Below are 16,949 nucleotides of genomic sequence, written 5' to 3' on the forward strand. Positions count from 1 at the left end.
CCCGCGAAACAAAGTTGGGGTATACACTTCTGTATGGCCATATTAATGCACTTTGTAATGTACATCGTGCATTAATTATGAGCCATACAGAAGTTATTCACTTACCTGTTCCGTTGCTAGCGTCCTCGTCTCCATGGTGCCGTCTAATTTTCAGCGTCTAATCGCCCGATTAGACGTGCTTGCGCAGTCCGGTCTTCTCCCTTCTGAATGGGGCCGCTCGTGCCAGAGAGCTGCTCCTCGTAGCTCCGCCCCGTCACGTGTGCCGATTCCAGCCAATCAGGAGGCTGGAATCGGCAATGGACCGCACAGAAGACCTGCGGTCCACCGAGGGTGAAGATCCCGGCGGCCATCTTCGCAAGGTAAGTAAGAAGTCACCGGAGCGCGGGGATTCGGGTAAGTACTATCCGTTTTTGTTTTTTTTTAAACCCCTGCATCGGGTTTGTCTCGCGCCGAACGGGGGGGGCTATTGAAAAAAAAAAAACCCCGTTTCGGCGCGGGACAACCCCTTTAAGGCTGATGCTCGAGCGAGCATCGGTCTTTTCGTGCAACTGATTACTCGTCCGAGCACCATGCAGGGGGGGGGGGGCCGCAGGGGGGGGAGTGAGAGATACATAACACTAATTTTAGATGGTATCCTATGTTTATAATTGTGACAAAATCTCCTAAAATGTTTTCACAGTTCAGCGACAGCCCGACTGCAAACCAATTAATTTTATTTTTATTTACTAATCTCACCATATAGTCATTGCATACATATATCTGTTGTATTTCCAAAAATGAGTATAGATATTTTTAGACAGAGCATCAATTAACAGTTAATCTTTAAGGTGATCACATGAGAAGGTTCTCGTTCCTGGAAGACTCCATTGCGGTGGCACTTCTTGAGAAACACCAATTAAAAACTTATAATACATATCCAATTAAAACTATGAATATAAATGAATAAGGATACAGGATGACTTGTTTTATGCTTGAGTAAATACCCACAAAGCCTCTCGATTGAGAAGTTTACACCTATATTCTCCTCCCCCATACGGTTCTGTAACCCTCTCAATGCTATGGAATGAAACTAGACTGCAATCGCCTCCATGGCATTAACCCTTTGCAATCTAATTTTGGATTCAGGGTTTCCTAGGGGGTTTTCTCTTTCTGCCATTATACAATGGCGCAATCTGCTGGCTAGAGCCAGTACTGCGGTATGGGACATGCCTCTGACAACAGAACGGCCAGTAATCTACAGTAAGAATACCCTGCCGGATGTCTTCCGACATCTAGATGTAAATGTGAATTTTTCAGTATATTTACAAACTGTAGAAATTTTTTGCCCACATGTATAAAAACCCCACAGTGGATTGCCATGTTCTGCTGGTTGTTGTATTACCACACGTTGCACTAGGTGAAGGCAAATTTCTTAAAGTCGGGGCGCGTCTCAAAAAAAGTGGAAATCATTTTCTAAAGTTTTATGAGTCAGGAAGGAACTTTCCCCAAATGGGCTAATTGGCTTCTCCCTCTTGGGGTTTTTGCCTTCCTCTGGATCAACAAGAGTATGGAAATAGGCTGAACTAGATGGACATCGTCTTCATTCAGCCTAACTGACTATGTTACTATGATGATGGAGAAAAGGATTTTTTTATGTCAACAATATCAAATTACTGCAAACTATAAACGGTTGGAAAAAAAACTTTTTTGCATAATTGAAAATCTTTATTGGCACAAGACTTTTTACCCAATAAAAGAGGTTTTCAATCTATTTTTGAAACCATGTCTTTTGCTCTATTTAATGTCCATTAAAGTTATTGTTTTTTACTGAGCTTCTGGCATATTATTTCAGATTTGCGTGTGTAGGTTATCTTGTTTTGCACAGACAACTTCTCCCACTGGGATATTTTTTATTACATGCATGGGGTGACATGAAGTAGCTGATAAAAAAAGAATTATTAGCTGTCGGCTTAACAAAGGGTGAAACTACAATTTTGTATTCCTTCACCTCCAAATAAGGAAGGGGGAACAATACCTCTGCAGCGCCACTTATTGGAAGGCAGCATTCATGCAAGTCAATGTTAGACTCTTTATACAACAATGACCGTGAATTGAAAACCAAGCCAGAATACCATAGACAGACAGCTGTTTGGTTTTTTTTCCCACCTCATTATTGTGCAATAGGTTTCTGGCTTGGCTAGTGAGAGGCCTGTGATGTGGGTCAGGAAGGGTATTGTTTCTCCATAAGGAGAGCACTTTCCCTAAAAGGTGTGTGAGGAGACACCAATTAGATGAGTAAGTAGACTTATAGGGCTATGCCCCCCCTGGGAAATATACAAATTCCTGGTCATTGTTACAAGGCTTGTATAAAGAGTCTAACATTGACTTGCAGGAATGCTGCCTTCCAGTAGGTGGCACTGCAGAGGTATTGTCCCTTTGTGTATATTATTTTGTATATATATTGTTCCATTGTCCCTTTTTGCATATTTACCAGAGGAGCATGGATGACCTTATAATTCTCTTCACCCACCTTCTAAGTGTTTGCCTCAAAAGTCACATCCAAAAAATTAATTTTAGAAGGATCATATTTTGCTGTAGATTTTGAAATTCATGTGACTACAAATTATATAATCCATGAATGCCTTCAAAGTCTCTGATGGACCCTCCCATATCAGGAGGAGAACATCAAGTGTCCAACACTTTCAGCTGATGGGGATTTAAAAATCCCCGCCTCCTGAAAGGGCTGTGCTGATTGGCTGAGCTCTCAGCCAATTACAGCCAGCGCTTAGCTATTCATTCATGGACAGCAGTGCAGGGGAGCCAGCCGGAGGACGCGTCTGTGCGTTGGAAAGGTGAGTAAATTTGTTTTTAAACCAGCTAATGATGATTTTCAGGGAAGGGCTTATATTTCAAGCCCTACCCCGAAAATCATACTGCGGGGTTGCCACAAACCACTGCTTTCAATGGGACCAGCAGCAGCACCGACCCCATTGAAAGCAATGGGATAGCATGCTAGACTTTTGCCACAGCTGTCACAGCTGTGGCAGAGGATTCCTTCATCTCCGCGCTGCTGCCGCTGGCCCCATTGAAAACACTGGCGATATTACAGCGTTTTTCTTGCGCTGGGAGGCAAGTGTTTTCACTTGCAGTGGGTGTGAACCCTTAGAAATATACCACCTGATATGGGAAAAAAAAGAAGAATTAGGAATAAACAAATAATGTTCTTCCTATGTGGACATAAAAATATTTTCAGTGGAAGGCGATAATGTAACACCCAACGGCGCGACTTGTATTTGCAAAAAAAAATTTAGAATCAAAATTAAAATTAGTAGTTTTAACCCTTTCCAATCCACTGTCTGACCTCTGAAGACATTATGATTTAAGGCTGTATAGCTCCGATGTTGGAAGGCATCCATCGGGGTTCTCTTACTGTATATTGCCAGCCTCTCTGCTGTCGGAGCCTATCTAACATGTCACCTAATGCAGTACTGGCTTTAGCCAGCAGATAGCGTTGTTGTATAACAGCAGAAAAAGAGTAAGCCCCCTAGGAAAACCAGCATACAAATTAGATTGGAAAGGCTTAAAAGATATTCCTCTGCCATTAAAGGGAATTATTTTAATATTTAATATATATCCACTGTAGGTATCACTAGATATAAAGACAAACACGGTAAAGATATATCATGTGGCATAGATGGAAAAACAGCATTTATATCACAAGACAGTCTGCAAAGTGATTTTGCCATCCAAGGGATTCCAAAATTGAAATAAAATGCTTGGTGTCACGTAAATAGCCTGAAGCCTCCTGCACCAGGGACTGTAAATGGTGATCAACCCAAGTCCTTGACCCAATGAATCTATATCTGCTACTTTTGGTCTGAAGGTTGGTGTGAAAGAGCATTTATGTAGTTTAGGAAAAGAATGAAATATAGGTATTTGCATTAAATACTTTACATTTATTGAATAAAGCCTTCAACTTCAATTGAAAACTACTTGTGGGATTCTCACCTAACGTTCGAGAAACTTATGTTTCACCAAGCATTTGTAAACTAACCTTATATAACCCAGCATTAGAGATGAGCCAGTATACTCGCTAAGGCACATTACTCGATCGAGTAGTGCCTTAGCCGAGTGTCTCCCCGCTCGTCTCTAAAGATTCGGGGGCCGGCGCGGGTGACAGGTGAGTTGCGGCAGTGAGCAGGGGGGAGAGAGGGAGAGAGAGATCTCCCCTCCATTACTCCCTGCTCTCCCCCGCCGCCCCCCAAATCTTTAGAGACGAGCGGGGAGATACTCGGCTAAGGAACTACTGACTCGAGTAATGTGCCTTAGCGAGTATACTCGCTCATCTCTACCCAGCATCTATAACCACTACCCCTTGTCTATCTCCTATGTTACTTACAAACAGATTGAAAAGAATAGGACCGAGGACAAACCCTTAGGCCACATTCAGACAGAGTGGATTGGGTAATAAAGCTAATGAATGTGGTCAACTTTGGACTTTGGTTTCCTGTTTAAGCCAGGTGAAGTATTAGAAGAAACAAGGAGATTTCTTATGTTAAAGCACAGCCTATACTTTCCTTAGAGTCTGTCAGTGGATGAAATAGTCAAATAGGCTAGCAAAATCATTGGATCGAAATTGATGATTGGATTTTTTTTTTTAAAGTGTATTTAAAACTTTGTTGCATCCCCTTTACATAGAATGACTAGTTGAGAAGGCATCGTGTTTACTGGTACTTGGCATTCCTCGGAGGTGGTTGATTTTCAGATTTGCTGAATCTTCACCACTTATCCATTCTTGGTGCTGCATGGATTTTTACACAGCTTCATCTTTCACCAAAAGGATCCAATTGGTGAAGTATGAGGTTCCCATTTTGAGCCAACCAGGCTTTAGTAGACTTCTCAATCACTCCCCATCAATCATCTTCAATTCTCCATTATTAGTTTGAAGCTTCAGAGTAGAGGGACAAAGGTGTTCAGCCAAAACAATTTTTTGGCATATATGAGAATCAAATGGACACTGATATGCATCCACACACCATTACAGAAGCTGGAAATTTCAGAGACAGGCAGTCTGGATGAAATGCTTCTTCAGAAGTTCAGATCACCAATTTGTTCTCCTCACCAGCGAACAGATGGAACCTCACTCGATATTATAAAATTCCATTGACAAGACTCTCAGTTTTGGTTCTCCTTGGCCCACCCAGATGTTTCTTTTTTTGCAAACTCATAACATGTGTTTCTTCCTTTGCCTTGTAGAAGCCAAACCCTAGTCTGCCGATGGCTGTATTGCATGTTATATAACTTACATTCTTGCCAGTCATGGAATTCTACTCCATTGATATTGCCACAACAGATGCTCACTGATTCTGCTTGACAATTCTATGCAATGCTTTTCTGTCTTGTGCTACAATTTTTGATGGACGACCCATTTTCTTCTTGAGTGTATTTCGTGATTGTTCCCAGCAAGAGAAACCAAGTAACCTTGTACATATGATACCTTTTAATGGCTAACAAAAATACATGATGTTATAGCGAGCTTTCAAAAACCTCTCAGGGTTCTTCCTCAGCAATAATAAAATAGATCCGAAGAGGCATGCATATATACACACACACACTTATGACAAGGCACAGACATGGATTTGATTAATTTGCATTCGAAAGAATACCACAACAGGATGAGTAGAGAAATAAATAAATACTTAAATAATCCACTAATAACGATGTGAATGTTTTATAGTCCCTGAATTAGTGTAAGGAGGTCACCAGGCCAGAGTGCTATTTGTGCCATAGATTTTGCATACTTCCCAGTCACGCATGAATCCTCTTGAAGAATTTAGACCTTTGTTGCAAATGTCAAAAGTTGTTATAAATTTGTATAAAGTTGTATATTTTGAAATGACACCTTGAATTGTCAAAGTATATCCAAGTTTTTGGAAATTGTATATTGCAATTTTCCTTTTTTTATGCAATTTTATAGAAATCTTTTAGGACTGCCGCTTAAATACGTTGTACTGTATACTTCACCTGGCTTGAGCAGGAAGCTAGAATGCGAAGTAGTTAAAATTAAATGGTTTTACTAGCCATTCCCAGATAGTTCCCTGGGATAAAAGGACTATTGTTAGAGTTGAGTGAACATACTCTGCCGAGCTTGATGCTCGTTCGAGTATTAGCGTACTCGATGGTGCTCGTTACTCAAACGAGCATCAAATCGCGTTCAACCCCGCCCCAGTTTTTGGCTCCTCCCTGCCGTGACGCAGCACGTGCCATTGGCAAATTTTTTGTCTGGCAGGGAGAGAGAGAGAGAGAGAGAAAGAGAGAGAAAGAAACACACCTAGGAGAAAAAAAAACTCGTCACCCGGCATTCCACATACAAAAATGCTCGAGGCTCCCATTGTAGTCAATGGGGTTCATTACTCGAGTAGAGCTCTCGAATTTTATGAAAAGCTCGACTCGAATAACGGGGACCCGAGCATTCGGGTGCTCGCTCGTCTCTAACTATTGTGCGATATGGGTTGATGTTGAAAAACCAGTGTAACTTTTCTATAAATCACATTTTTTGGAATTTCAAAATTTGCATTCTACAGAGAAATAATTATAGTTTAAGAAAATATCAAGTTTGCATAATAGACGAACACGAAGACAAAGTTATGATGATCTTACAAAACACATGAATCCAAAACTAATGGTTGCCGGACTATTATGGAAATGGGTATTAATGTAAGTGCATAAATATCCATCCATTTATCATCAGAAGATAGAAAAGTAAAATATCATTTCTTGTCGTTTCCATTAATGATAGAGCATTGGTTTAGACCAGAAATATTCACGCAGGTAATAGGGATGGAATAGGTAAAATGGTATCTAGTATATACGCAACCCACAAAGCTGCAGGGAGATGGCCATGAAATGTGTGTGAAGTTATCCCCGATGAAACTTCACTAGGAGGGATTATTCTCCTGCTTTGTGGGTAACATTTATACCATTCTCTTTATTCCAAGAAGTCATTGCACAGCCAGTCATTCATCAGTTTTGACTGACTATGCAAGTCATGAGCTACAGTAGCACATTTGAGGATTTTCTTTGCCCTAGCTAGATTAATTAACTCAATGGAAGCACAAAAATGAACCTTTACTATATAATCTACTCCCAGTTCTAATCATTCAGTTACTTTTAACCCTTAACATATTTATGTATAAGATACTGTATCTAAATCCATCCCCAAGCCTGTTAGCTTGAATCATGGGGGATATGATTCCGGATGTCTGTTGCTGCTGCCGTAAAATCTAAATGGTCATAACTGCGCTTAAAAAACAAAAATATATAGGTCTATAAATATACAAACATCTACTTTTCATAGAGGTCATTTTCTTCTTAGACCTTAACCCTTTCCAGTCCAATCTGTATCCTGGTTTTCCTAGGGGGCTTACTCTTTTTCTGCCGTTATACAACGGTGCTATATGCTGGCTAAAGCCAGTACTGCATGAGGTGACACGTTGGATAGGCTCCGACAGCAGAGAGGCTGGCAATATACAGTAAGAGAACCCCGACAGATATCTACCAACATCGGAGCTGTACAGCCTTATATCATAATGTCTTCACAGGTCAGACAGTGGATTGGAAAGGGTTAAAACTGCAGGGTTTCTGGTGCAGGGGTGCAAGGAGGGGCTTATTGTGTCCTTTTATTACTAATGGCCTATTATCAAGTTGACTTCTTTACTTTCCCTGGGTGGTGACAGAACAGGGTATTAGTGAATCTTGACACCACCAGAAGCTAGGGGTTTGACAGTAACGCCCCTCTCGCACCCCCAGCTCCTGATTGGCTCAAGGCAGAAAGGTCCTAGCAGCACAGTGGGGATACATAGTCCCAGCGCTGCAGCCTTAGCCTGAGGGTTACTATAGTTCTTAGGCTTGCATGACCTGGAAATGCTGCCATTTTACGCGGCTCGCGGCAGTGATCTCTGTTCCACCGGCAGCCTTACAGCTCTGTCATGCCAGCCACTCACCTCTCACATTTCTGCTGTGCCTCCCTCCTGCCTGGCGGCAGTGATCTCCATCCCGCCGGCCGCTCACTTTAGCAATGGCGTGCAGCTTTTCTACTGTCACGGGGGGTGGGGAGGTTCAGCCTTCCGCCCTCCTACCATTGCCGGGTAAGTCAGTTGCTCCAGGGGTTTCATGCCTGCTGCGCTGCCAGCCGCTGTATGCTTGTTTGTACACTTCTTAACTGACCTTCCAGGACCTGCCGACCAACAGCCTGTCCAGCCAATCAGGTACAGGGGGCGACACCCCCTGTCAATCTTGGCTCCACCAGGAATACCTGGTGGCGTCAAGATACACTAATACCACAGAACAGACCTTAAGGGGAAAGCTGCTCCCAACCTTTACAACTTTGATAATCTGTCATTCCTTTCTTCTCCTTTTTCTGTGTCAATGGGTGAGGGGAGTGCAGGTATGCCCAAGGCTGACTATAAAGCCCCTTTTCGGGGGTAGGTGCAGCTGTTTAGGATCATCTCCTATACAGCATCTTAGTCTCTGTTCTTTAGGGATGGAGCTTCAACGTATGGCCTTCCTCTCACTTGTATGTAGGTAGTTGTGACCAAAAGTTCATCAGTCCTGCTGGTGGGTGAAAGTCTTTGTCAGATGAGGTTTACCCATAAACAACAGAAAGGCAAGCAAAGCCTTTGTGATATGGAAGACATGTGGTTAGTCTTGTGGTTGGGTAGTCTAAAAGTTGAGTCAAAAAAGACCACCACACTACATAATGACTTTTTGGTTGACTTGAATAGCACCTGGGTAGTTGAACACCCACATCAGAAATTGTCTGTTCCTTGGGCTCTGGTGGTCAGATGCAGCCGACACTCAATGATGATGAAATTTAAAAACAAAACTGGAAAAGTTCCCAAAAATACAGCAGAAATAACTCAGTTCAGCACCAGGCTGTGTGGCACGAATGGGAAATCTTGGAAAGTTCTCCATTCTGATGTTCGCTTTTCCTCTTGACCACCCCATCATCAAATGAATGAGGCAAAGTAACAAATATCACACTCAGTCCAATTCCTAGTTTAGTAACTCTGTCCAGAATTACATTTGAATTTTTCTTCTATAGTAAATACTTGTTTCTAAATTGCATTACTTGCCACTTGGGTCTAATCTAATGGTACTCATAATAGGTGTGTGTATGTACTTCACACTTAATCATTTGTTAAGTCTTCAAACCAATAACAAGTAACACTTCAAAAATAATCTTTTACACTAAAACACATTGTTCTGACCTTTGGGGTATATAAACACATGAAAAGTATGAATTTGCTTCTTACCGGTGACTAAGGGGTCTTATTCTGATGCATACATGATTCTAAAGCACATCAGAATGAGGTCGGCGTGGGTGTTCTGGGTAGGTTGTAGTATATGCTTGGATATCTAATGACAGCCAAGCACCTGTTCTGATGACCAGGATTAGAGAAGCCTCTGATCCTGGTTATTTAACCCCCTAGATGTTGCAGTCAGTGCTGACCTTGACATTTCAGTACTTTACGGTGGAAAGGGGCTCACTCTGTGCACTATTACCCCCTCTCCCCAATCACATGGGAGCAGGGGGATAATAGGCTGCTCTGGCAGCTGTAGATTTAACTATAGCTTCTGGTTCTTACATCTAAGGGAGCATATAAAAGTGCATTTAGACACAAAGATGATCGCTCAAAAGATGGCTCTTGAGCGATCATTTTGCATAATCTATTAATTGGTATTAATGCCTGTTAGTACCAATTAGTAGCATGTGAGCAACTAAGAGCTGAATTTATTCAGAGGACCGCCTGCTGTTCTTTGAATAAATTCTCTTTATTCTGCCACACTGATTACAGCTGAGACAATGTAATTAGCTGTTATCAGCGGTCCCCAGGCAGAGCACAGCGTGCGGTCCTGCTTATCAGCTGTTCTGCTGAACGACGGATTTCAAGCCGAAATAAAATCCATCGTTTGGCAAAAAAACTGAAAGATGGGCACATTTACATGCAACGATTATCACTCAAAAGATGGCTTTTGAGCGATAATCATTGTGTCTAAATTGTCCTTTAGACCTTGCCAGAGTATAATACACTGTAATACTGAAGTATTACAGAGCCTGCAGCATCACATTCCCAAACTCCTAACATCATGGTGCTCACGATGTGAGTGCCGATGCCAGGAGAACGATTGGCTCCAGCAGACCTATGGGGCACATTTGTCAAATTATTTACACCAATTTTCTGTTTTTTAAAAGATGCAAATCTTGACGCACGGCATCTTTTGTGCAAAAATTTATGACTTTTACCTTTTCTTGCCCTTTTTGAAAAGGAAGAGAGTTTGAAAGAGGGGTATAACTTTCTACGGCCGGGAGATTCACCATAATGTACGAGATTGGCATGAACTATAGTGGATATCTTCTTAGGTGCACGGAGAGCCTAAGGTGCACCTATTACACTATGAGGCTTGCGCCTCTTAATACATCAGGCTTGTCTTACTCCAGTAGGGATTATATATAGACAAACCTGTGAAACGCTGGTCTTAATAACTTCGCCCCTATGTGTGCAGTCATAAAACATAGGTAAGAATTGTTTCATCACTCCTAAAAAGAAGCAAAATTAGTTTAGATTTCCCCATGAAACTGTGCCCCCGCATAGACTCCTATGGTGCCTTTGCTGCGCAAATGTGCGCATGTATATGCAAGAGCGTAAGTGAGGATGGACCCATTGAAAACAATGGGTTGTATTCTCTGTGTACACGCAAACATCCTTGTGTGTGTAAACCCTTACACTGAAGATTCACAATGCGTGCCTCACTTGTACTAACCTCCATCTATTATCACTTTGTTACCGCGCTAGCTAACAAATCCATTAACGCGTTTAATCTCTTTACAGTCCGGTTATCTGTACACATGCGACCATCTTTGCACTAAATAACGTAACTCAAACTTTTTGATATTGGTTCTCTGTTTCTACTTGCAAGAATATGGCTGCTTACCAGCTCCAAGGAGGTATCTTTTTAGTGCTACCTGTACCAACAGTCTCTCCCAACAGCTATAAAACCAATAGCATTTAAAGGGGTTGTCCCATCTCCGCACTTCCTGGCTGAGAAATGAATCTCACGTCTGGTTTCCCAACCACCTCACCGGGCAACACAGTTTGATCAAACTATGTGGGCCCATCCGCCACCTCCAGACGAACCTTGATGGATAGGTTGCTAGTTTATAAATAAATAAAAATAAATAAATAAATCTTGGTATTTGTATAGCGCCAACTTATTACGCAGCGCTTTCAGGTAATTATTACTTAATTACCCCCCACCAAGCTGGGTTCTCATTTTACCGACCTCGGAAGGATGGAAGGCTGAGTCAACCTTGAGCCGGCTACCTGACGCATGTGGGGATCGAACTTGCAACCTTCAGGTCGTAGGCGAGAGCTTACACTCTGCACTTTGGGCTAAGAAGCCTTCACATGCGTGGGAAAGCTGTACCCCCGTCTATGCACTATCACTGAACCATCTGGAGCTTGTAGGCAGCCAATCCTACAGAAATGCACATACAACCCAAAAAATTGTTGTAGAATTGTGTATTGCTGTAAAAATTGTGGCCAAAGCTGATAGTTGCTTGTCCGGTTGACATGTAGAGTCTCGAAAAGTTGGGTACCAATCACTGCACAACCTGAGCCTCCCCTCGCCTATGTGACTAAGTGTATATGCAGCTGTCAGTAAATGGTATCGATCTGTACAGTAATAGAATGGCAGACAAATCTATTGATCCTTTTAATGTTCTTACGGCTTTTGCTTTGTTTGTTTATAGGTCAGAACGTGGATTTTAACAGTAGGCTACACAACAGCTTTTGGGGCCATGTTTGCAAAAACGTGGAGAGTTCATGCCATTTTTAAAAATGTGAAGATGAAGAAAAAGGTGAGATGCTTCAAGCCGACTGACAAAAGCTGCTCCACTGATCCGTGCGACCCAGCAGAGTGTTGTGTCCTAGATTGGTTGCTTAATGCATTCTACCGCTCTTCCCGATGCCACATCAGTAATCTTGTCGTTAGAGCATTGATATCTGAGTAGCGCACAGTTTCTGTGTTCTGGCACTTAATTATAAATCAATGTCATTTCTGCGCAGCCGGATGGGGTCGATAAAAAATTAAGTTTAAAAAAAACTTAAACTTTTCAAAGGCCACTTTAACCCTTTCCAATCCAATTTGTATCCTGCTTTTCCTAGTGGGCTTATTCTTTTTCTGCTCTTATACAATGGCGCTATCTGCTGGCTAAAGCCAGTACTGCATGAGGTGACATGTTGGATAGGCTCCGACAGCAGAGAGGCTAGCAATATACAGTAAGAGAACCCAGGCAGACGTCTTCCAACATCGGAGCTGTACAGCCTTAAATCATAATGTCTTCAGAGGTCAGACAGTGGATTGGAAAGGGTTAATAGTTTACCGTTTTTGCCCTCCGTATCTTTTTTGTCTACTCTTATACTGCCTAGAATGGAATGTTTAACCACATTGCGACATCCGTCATACATGTACGGCAGAGATTGTGTGGCACAGGCGTAGGAGCTGAGGCTGTTACATACATGGTGGGTGTTGGCTGTCTTTGACAAGCGACACCCGTCCAGAAAAGCTGCAATTGGAGATAACTTCAATGACCGCTCTTAACCATTTAGATGCCACTGTGAATTCTGACAGTCACATTTAAGTGTCCCGAACAGCACCCCTGCAATGAGATCGTGGAGTGTCATTCAGGTGGCATGATAGCCTAGGGCCTTATGAAAGCCCCCAGGGCCTTTCTGCCTATTAAGATGTGCCTGCAGAAATACAACACTTCAGTATTGCATTATATCTTATAAGCAATCAAATGATCACAAGTTCAAGACCCCTTAGGGGACAAAAGGGAAATAAAAATAAGCAAAAAAGTTTTTCTTAATTATAGTAGTACATAAAACATTAAAAGTTAAAAGAAAAATCTTATTTTCCCATATTTATAATAAAAAAAGTCAAAACAAAAAATAAACACATTCGGTATTGCAGAGTCTATAAAAGTCTAATTTATTAAAATAATGCATTATTTATTCCACCGAAAATGTGGATGGTAGCGCTCCCTTAAGGCTGGAAGAATATGGTGGGATATCAGGGGGTCTTGTACCCCAAATACTGTAAAAAAAATATAGAGATTGGACTGCGCACACTTGAAGAAATTTAGAAAATTCTTGGAGGTTTTTGAAGACTCCAGATGTATACAGTTTAAGCAGTGAGAGGCCACATCAGCTTGATAAAGATAAAGGGCCATGAGCCCAAAATGTTGCCGGCTTAATCTGTGTTCACCTGGAGTCTTCCATAAATCTCAATTTAGCAAATTCCTTCAAGTGTGTGTGGGGTCCAATCACTATATTTCTCCCGCTGATATGTAACGTCCATGTCCCACACCAATGCGGCTCCCCTTGAAAAAGTGCAGATCAAAATGTGCATAGGGGGCTGAGGTAGGGGTCAGCCACATTGGGGTTTTGAAAACAATGTTTCAACTAGGTTGATATTATTTTCGATGACTCAACTTTTGGTTTTGCATTGGAATGTTCTTTGTGGATGTTCATTCATTCATTCTTTTTCTACTTTTTTTTCCCTTTCTGATGGAGGGAATTAAGAATTGTCCATGTTAGAAATGGATTATTTGTATGTAATAATATGTTTTAATTCAATGTTTATTCAAACCCCGACTACCATCTTGGTGATTGCTTTTAATTCAATGTTATTGTGACACATGAATTGTGGACCTACTGAGCCACGGACTGATTTGAGGGCTCAGTCACACGGACGGATGAATCTCCACATGACCGGCTCCATTGCCAGCCATATGTTCTTTTTTCCGGCCGGTGCGGAGATTCGGCCGCACCGGCAGTGCGGCCGTTTTATCGTCCAGAAACACTGGCGGATCGGCGCCCGTGTGACTGAGCCCTGACTTAGGGCCACTCCAGAGGGCTGCACTTAGGTGTCTCCTGATTTTCATCCTTTGATCTTTGAGGGGTTTGGTCTTAGTTACCATTCCCCCAGGTCAGATATACTATACCAAGGTACCTGAGGGACTGTCAGTGATGGAGTCGATATAACAGGCCAAGGTCAGGATAAGTAGAGATCATGCAAAACCGAAAGATAGGTAGAGATTCAGGACAGGCAGCTATTAGTCAAATTATAGTCCTCGGACAAGCCGAGGTCAGGACAGGCAGAAGTTTGGAAATCTGGGTGAATATGCACGGGTCAAAACTAGGAGTCAAACAGAAACTTGTATCAGCTTCACAAAACCAACAGAACCTATAGGGTGCCTTAAAAAACCTGGATTGGATGGGGATGGCAAACCTGGGTGCGCACACTGGCCCTTCGGGAAGTGGGCTGAGAGTCTGCACCCTACAGGCAGAACTGACAGCTGAGAGGACAGAGGATGCCGACAGCTGAAACTAGTGGAGGAAAGTAGTGATGTGAGGCAGCTGCGGAAAGGCCTCACGATAGTCAAATTATTTGTGATGCATTAATAAAAATATTGATTTTACATTAGGATATACTTGTGGGTATACTTTTTTATTGCATTTACAAGCTTTTGCTGTGTGCTTTTTAAAAGGTATTTGAATTTGAAGTGGTGTATAGTGATCAGCATAATTTAGTTTCTGTAGGTTTTACTTCTGCCGTGTTTCCTGATTTTTTCAGTTATAATTCTAGTTAGTGTGGTCCTAGGCAATAAGATTGGACACACAGCCTGCAATATAAGCTTATTGATGCAGGTACAGTACCCCAATGGTACCAACATAAAACACCCAAATTATATTTTCTAGCAGTGTCGTTGTGTCCAATACACAATGTAGTATTCCACTAACGGAACTGCACCCACATAATAAGGTCACACTTTGAATAGGTAAAGGTAAAGTCCCCTGGTGCAAGCAACAAGTTATGACTGACTCTTTGGGTGATGTCCCATTGTGATGTTTTCTTGGCAGACTGTTTGCCATTGCCTTCCCCAGTCATTTTTACTCCCCACCAAGCTGGGTACGCATTTTACCAACCTTGGAAGGCTGAGTCAACCTTGAGCCGGCTACCTGAACCACGTGGGGATTGAACCCACAACCTTTAGGTCGTGAGCGAGAGCTTAGGACTGCATTTCTGCTGCTCTACACAGGGCTTTACACTTTGAGGGCTCAGTCACACCGCCGCCGATCCGCCTGTGTTTCTGCACGATAAGACCGCTGCACTGCAGGTGCGGACGACTCTCGGCACCATCCGGAAGAAAGCACACATGGCCGGCAATGGAGCCAGTCATGCAGAGAGTCGTCCACATACGGTGCGGCCGTCTTATTGTGCAGAAACACCGGCGGATCGGCGCCTGTGTGACTGAGCCCTGAATAAAATAGTGCAATTAGTGCTCACATAGAACCACCATAAATCCCACACTGTGATACAATGCCCACATAATACTGCCCAAGTAACAGCAATATACAAAGAGCAAGGAATTGCATTAAGCCTACACTACTATGCATGCACTCACTGTATACATACAATCAGTTCATACATGCCAAACCAGCACCTGGATCCAAGGTTCAAGAGTGTAGAAAATAGTAGAAAGATATGACAGCATCAATGGTGTAGAACACAAAATATCCTCTTAATTCCTCCCTGATGAAGAAGCAGCAACGTTTCGACTCAAGGAGTCTTTGCTTGACAAAGTGTTTCACCCTGACTGCCTAACTTGGACACTGAAATTTCCATCTTGGGTATTGGTGAGGGGATACATGTCAGCTAGAGGCGTTGGCAGTTTCCTCTTCATAGTGAATACTATTGGCAGAGAGGTAGATGTGGATCTGCCTTTCCACACACCGGTTTGTCTGTGGACTAACTGAGGTGGCAGCACCCTGGGAACTCTGGCTTTCATACTTAACCCCTCCAAGTGGGATGATGACTTTGCTAAGTCATTACACGCACATATAGTCCTGGTTGTGTGGCTGATGGTGCTACATTGGGCCAAGGTGCGATAACTGAAAGTCTGAACACACATGTAGTAAGTAAACAGGCTTGAGTCAGGGCTGTCAGCACAGGTGCATAAAGGAGGTCCAGGCTATAAGTCAAGGCAGGCAGCAATATACAGAGCCGAGATCAGAGAGTATAGAAGTCAGGATAGTCAGTACACAGCCAAGGGTCAAAGCCAGAACACATGAACACAGGCTTTATCACAAATGGCAAGATGAGACCAAATTGCTTAAGCACCCACCCTAGGGGGTGGATGCCTAATATAGGAAGTGCAGGAACCTGATTGGAGTGGGATGAGTAATGGAAGCGCACACTGGCTCTTTAAGAAGCTGGGCAGGAGCATACATGAGCTCTATAGGCAGAAGCCTAGGAGCGAGCAAAGGAGGGGTGGGCAGAGCATGAATGATATTGATACCTGGCTGTGCCAACTATCACGGCTCCTATGTACCAAGACGCTTTGGCTGATCATCTTTTGCCCTCTATTCTGAAGTTTAAAACTAATGATGGAGAAATCATTTTCTAACAAGATGGAGAGTCCTGTCATGCAGCTAAGTCGACTAAAGCCTGGTTGGCTCAAAATGGGATCCTCACACTTCCTTGGCCTGCAAAGAGCCCTGATTTGTCGCCAGTTAAGTCCGTATGGGGAAAGATGAAGCGGGAGCTGTGTAAAAATTCATGCTGCACCAAGGACGGATTAAGGACAATGCAAATTTGGAATTCAACCACCCTTGACGAGTGCCAAGCACTAGTAAACTTGATGCCCTCTCGACTAGAAGTCATTCTACATAAAGGGGATGTAACAAAGTTTTCATTTTCGCTAGACTAGTTGGACTATAATTAATCATTAAACAACATAAAAGTGAGATATCAGCAGAACTAAAACAGTGCAGCAGGCATCCTATTAGCACGCAGTGTAACCGCCCGACCTTGGGTTCCGTGGATGGCTTCTGCCACGGCAC

General features: G+C 42.7%; 1 protein-coding gene across 1 annotated transcript in view; it reads left to right on the forward strand.

The window, feature by feature from the left end:
• GABBR2 (gamma-aminobutyric acid type B receptor subunit 2) overlaps positions 1–16,949 on the forward strand; it is a 581,362-nt gene that overhangs the window by 422,867 nt on the left and 141,546 nt on the right. The window contains exon 12 of the mRNA XM_066578831.1: positions 11,792–11,899. Coding sequence (XP_066434928.1) covers positions 11,792–11,899 — 108 coding nt within the window. The remainder of the gene's footprint in view (positions 1–11,791; positions 11,900–16,949) is intronic.

This window comes from Eleutherodactylus coqui, chromosome 9 (assembly GCF_035609145.1).
Source record: "Eleutherodactylus coqui strain aEleCoq1 chromosome 9, aEleCoq1.hap1, whole genome shotgun sequence".
Lineage (NCBI taxonomy): Eukaryota > Metazoa > Chordata > Amphibia > Anura > Eleutherodactylidae > Eleutherodactylus > Eleutherodactylus coqui.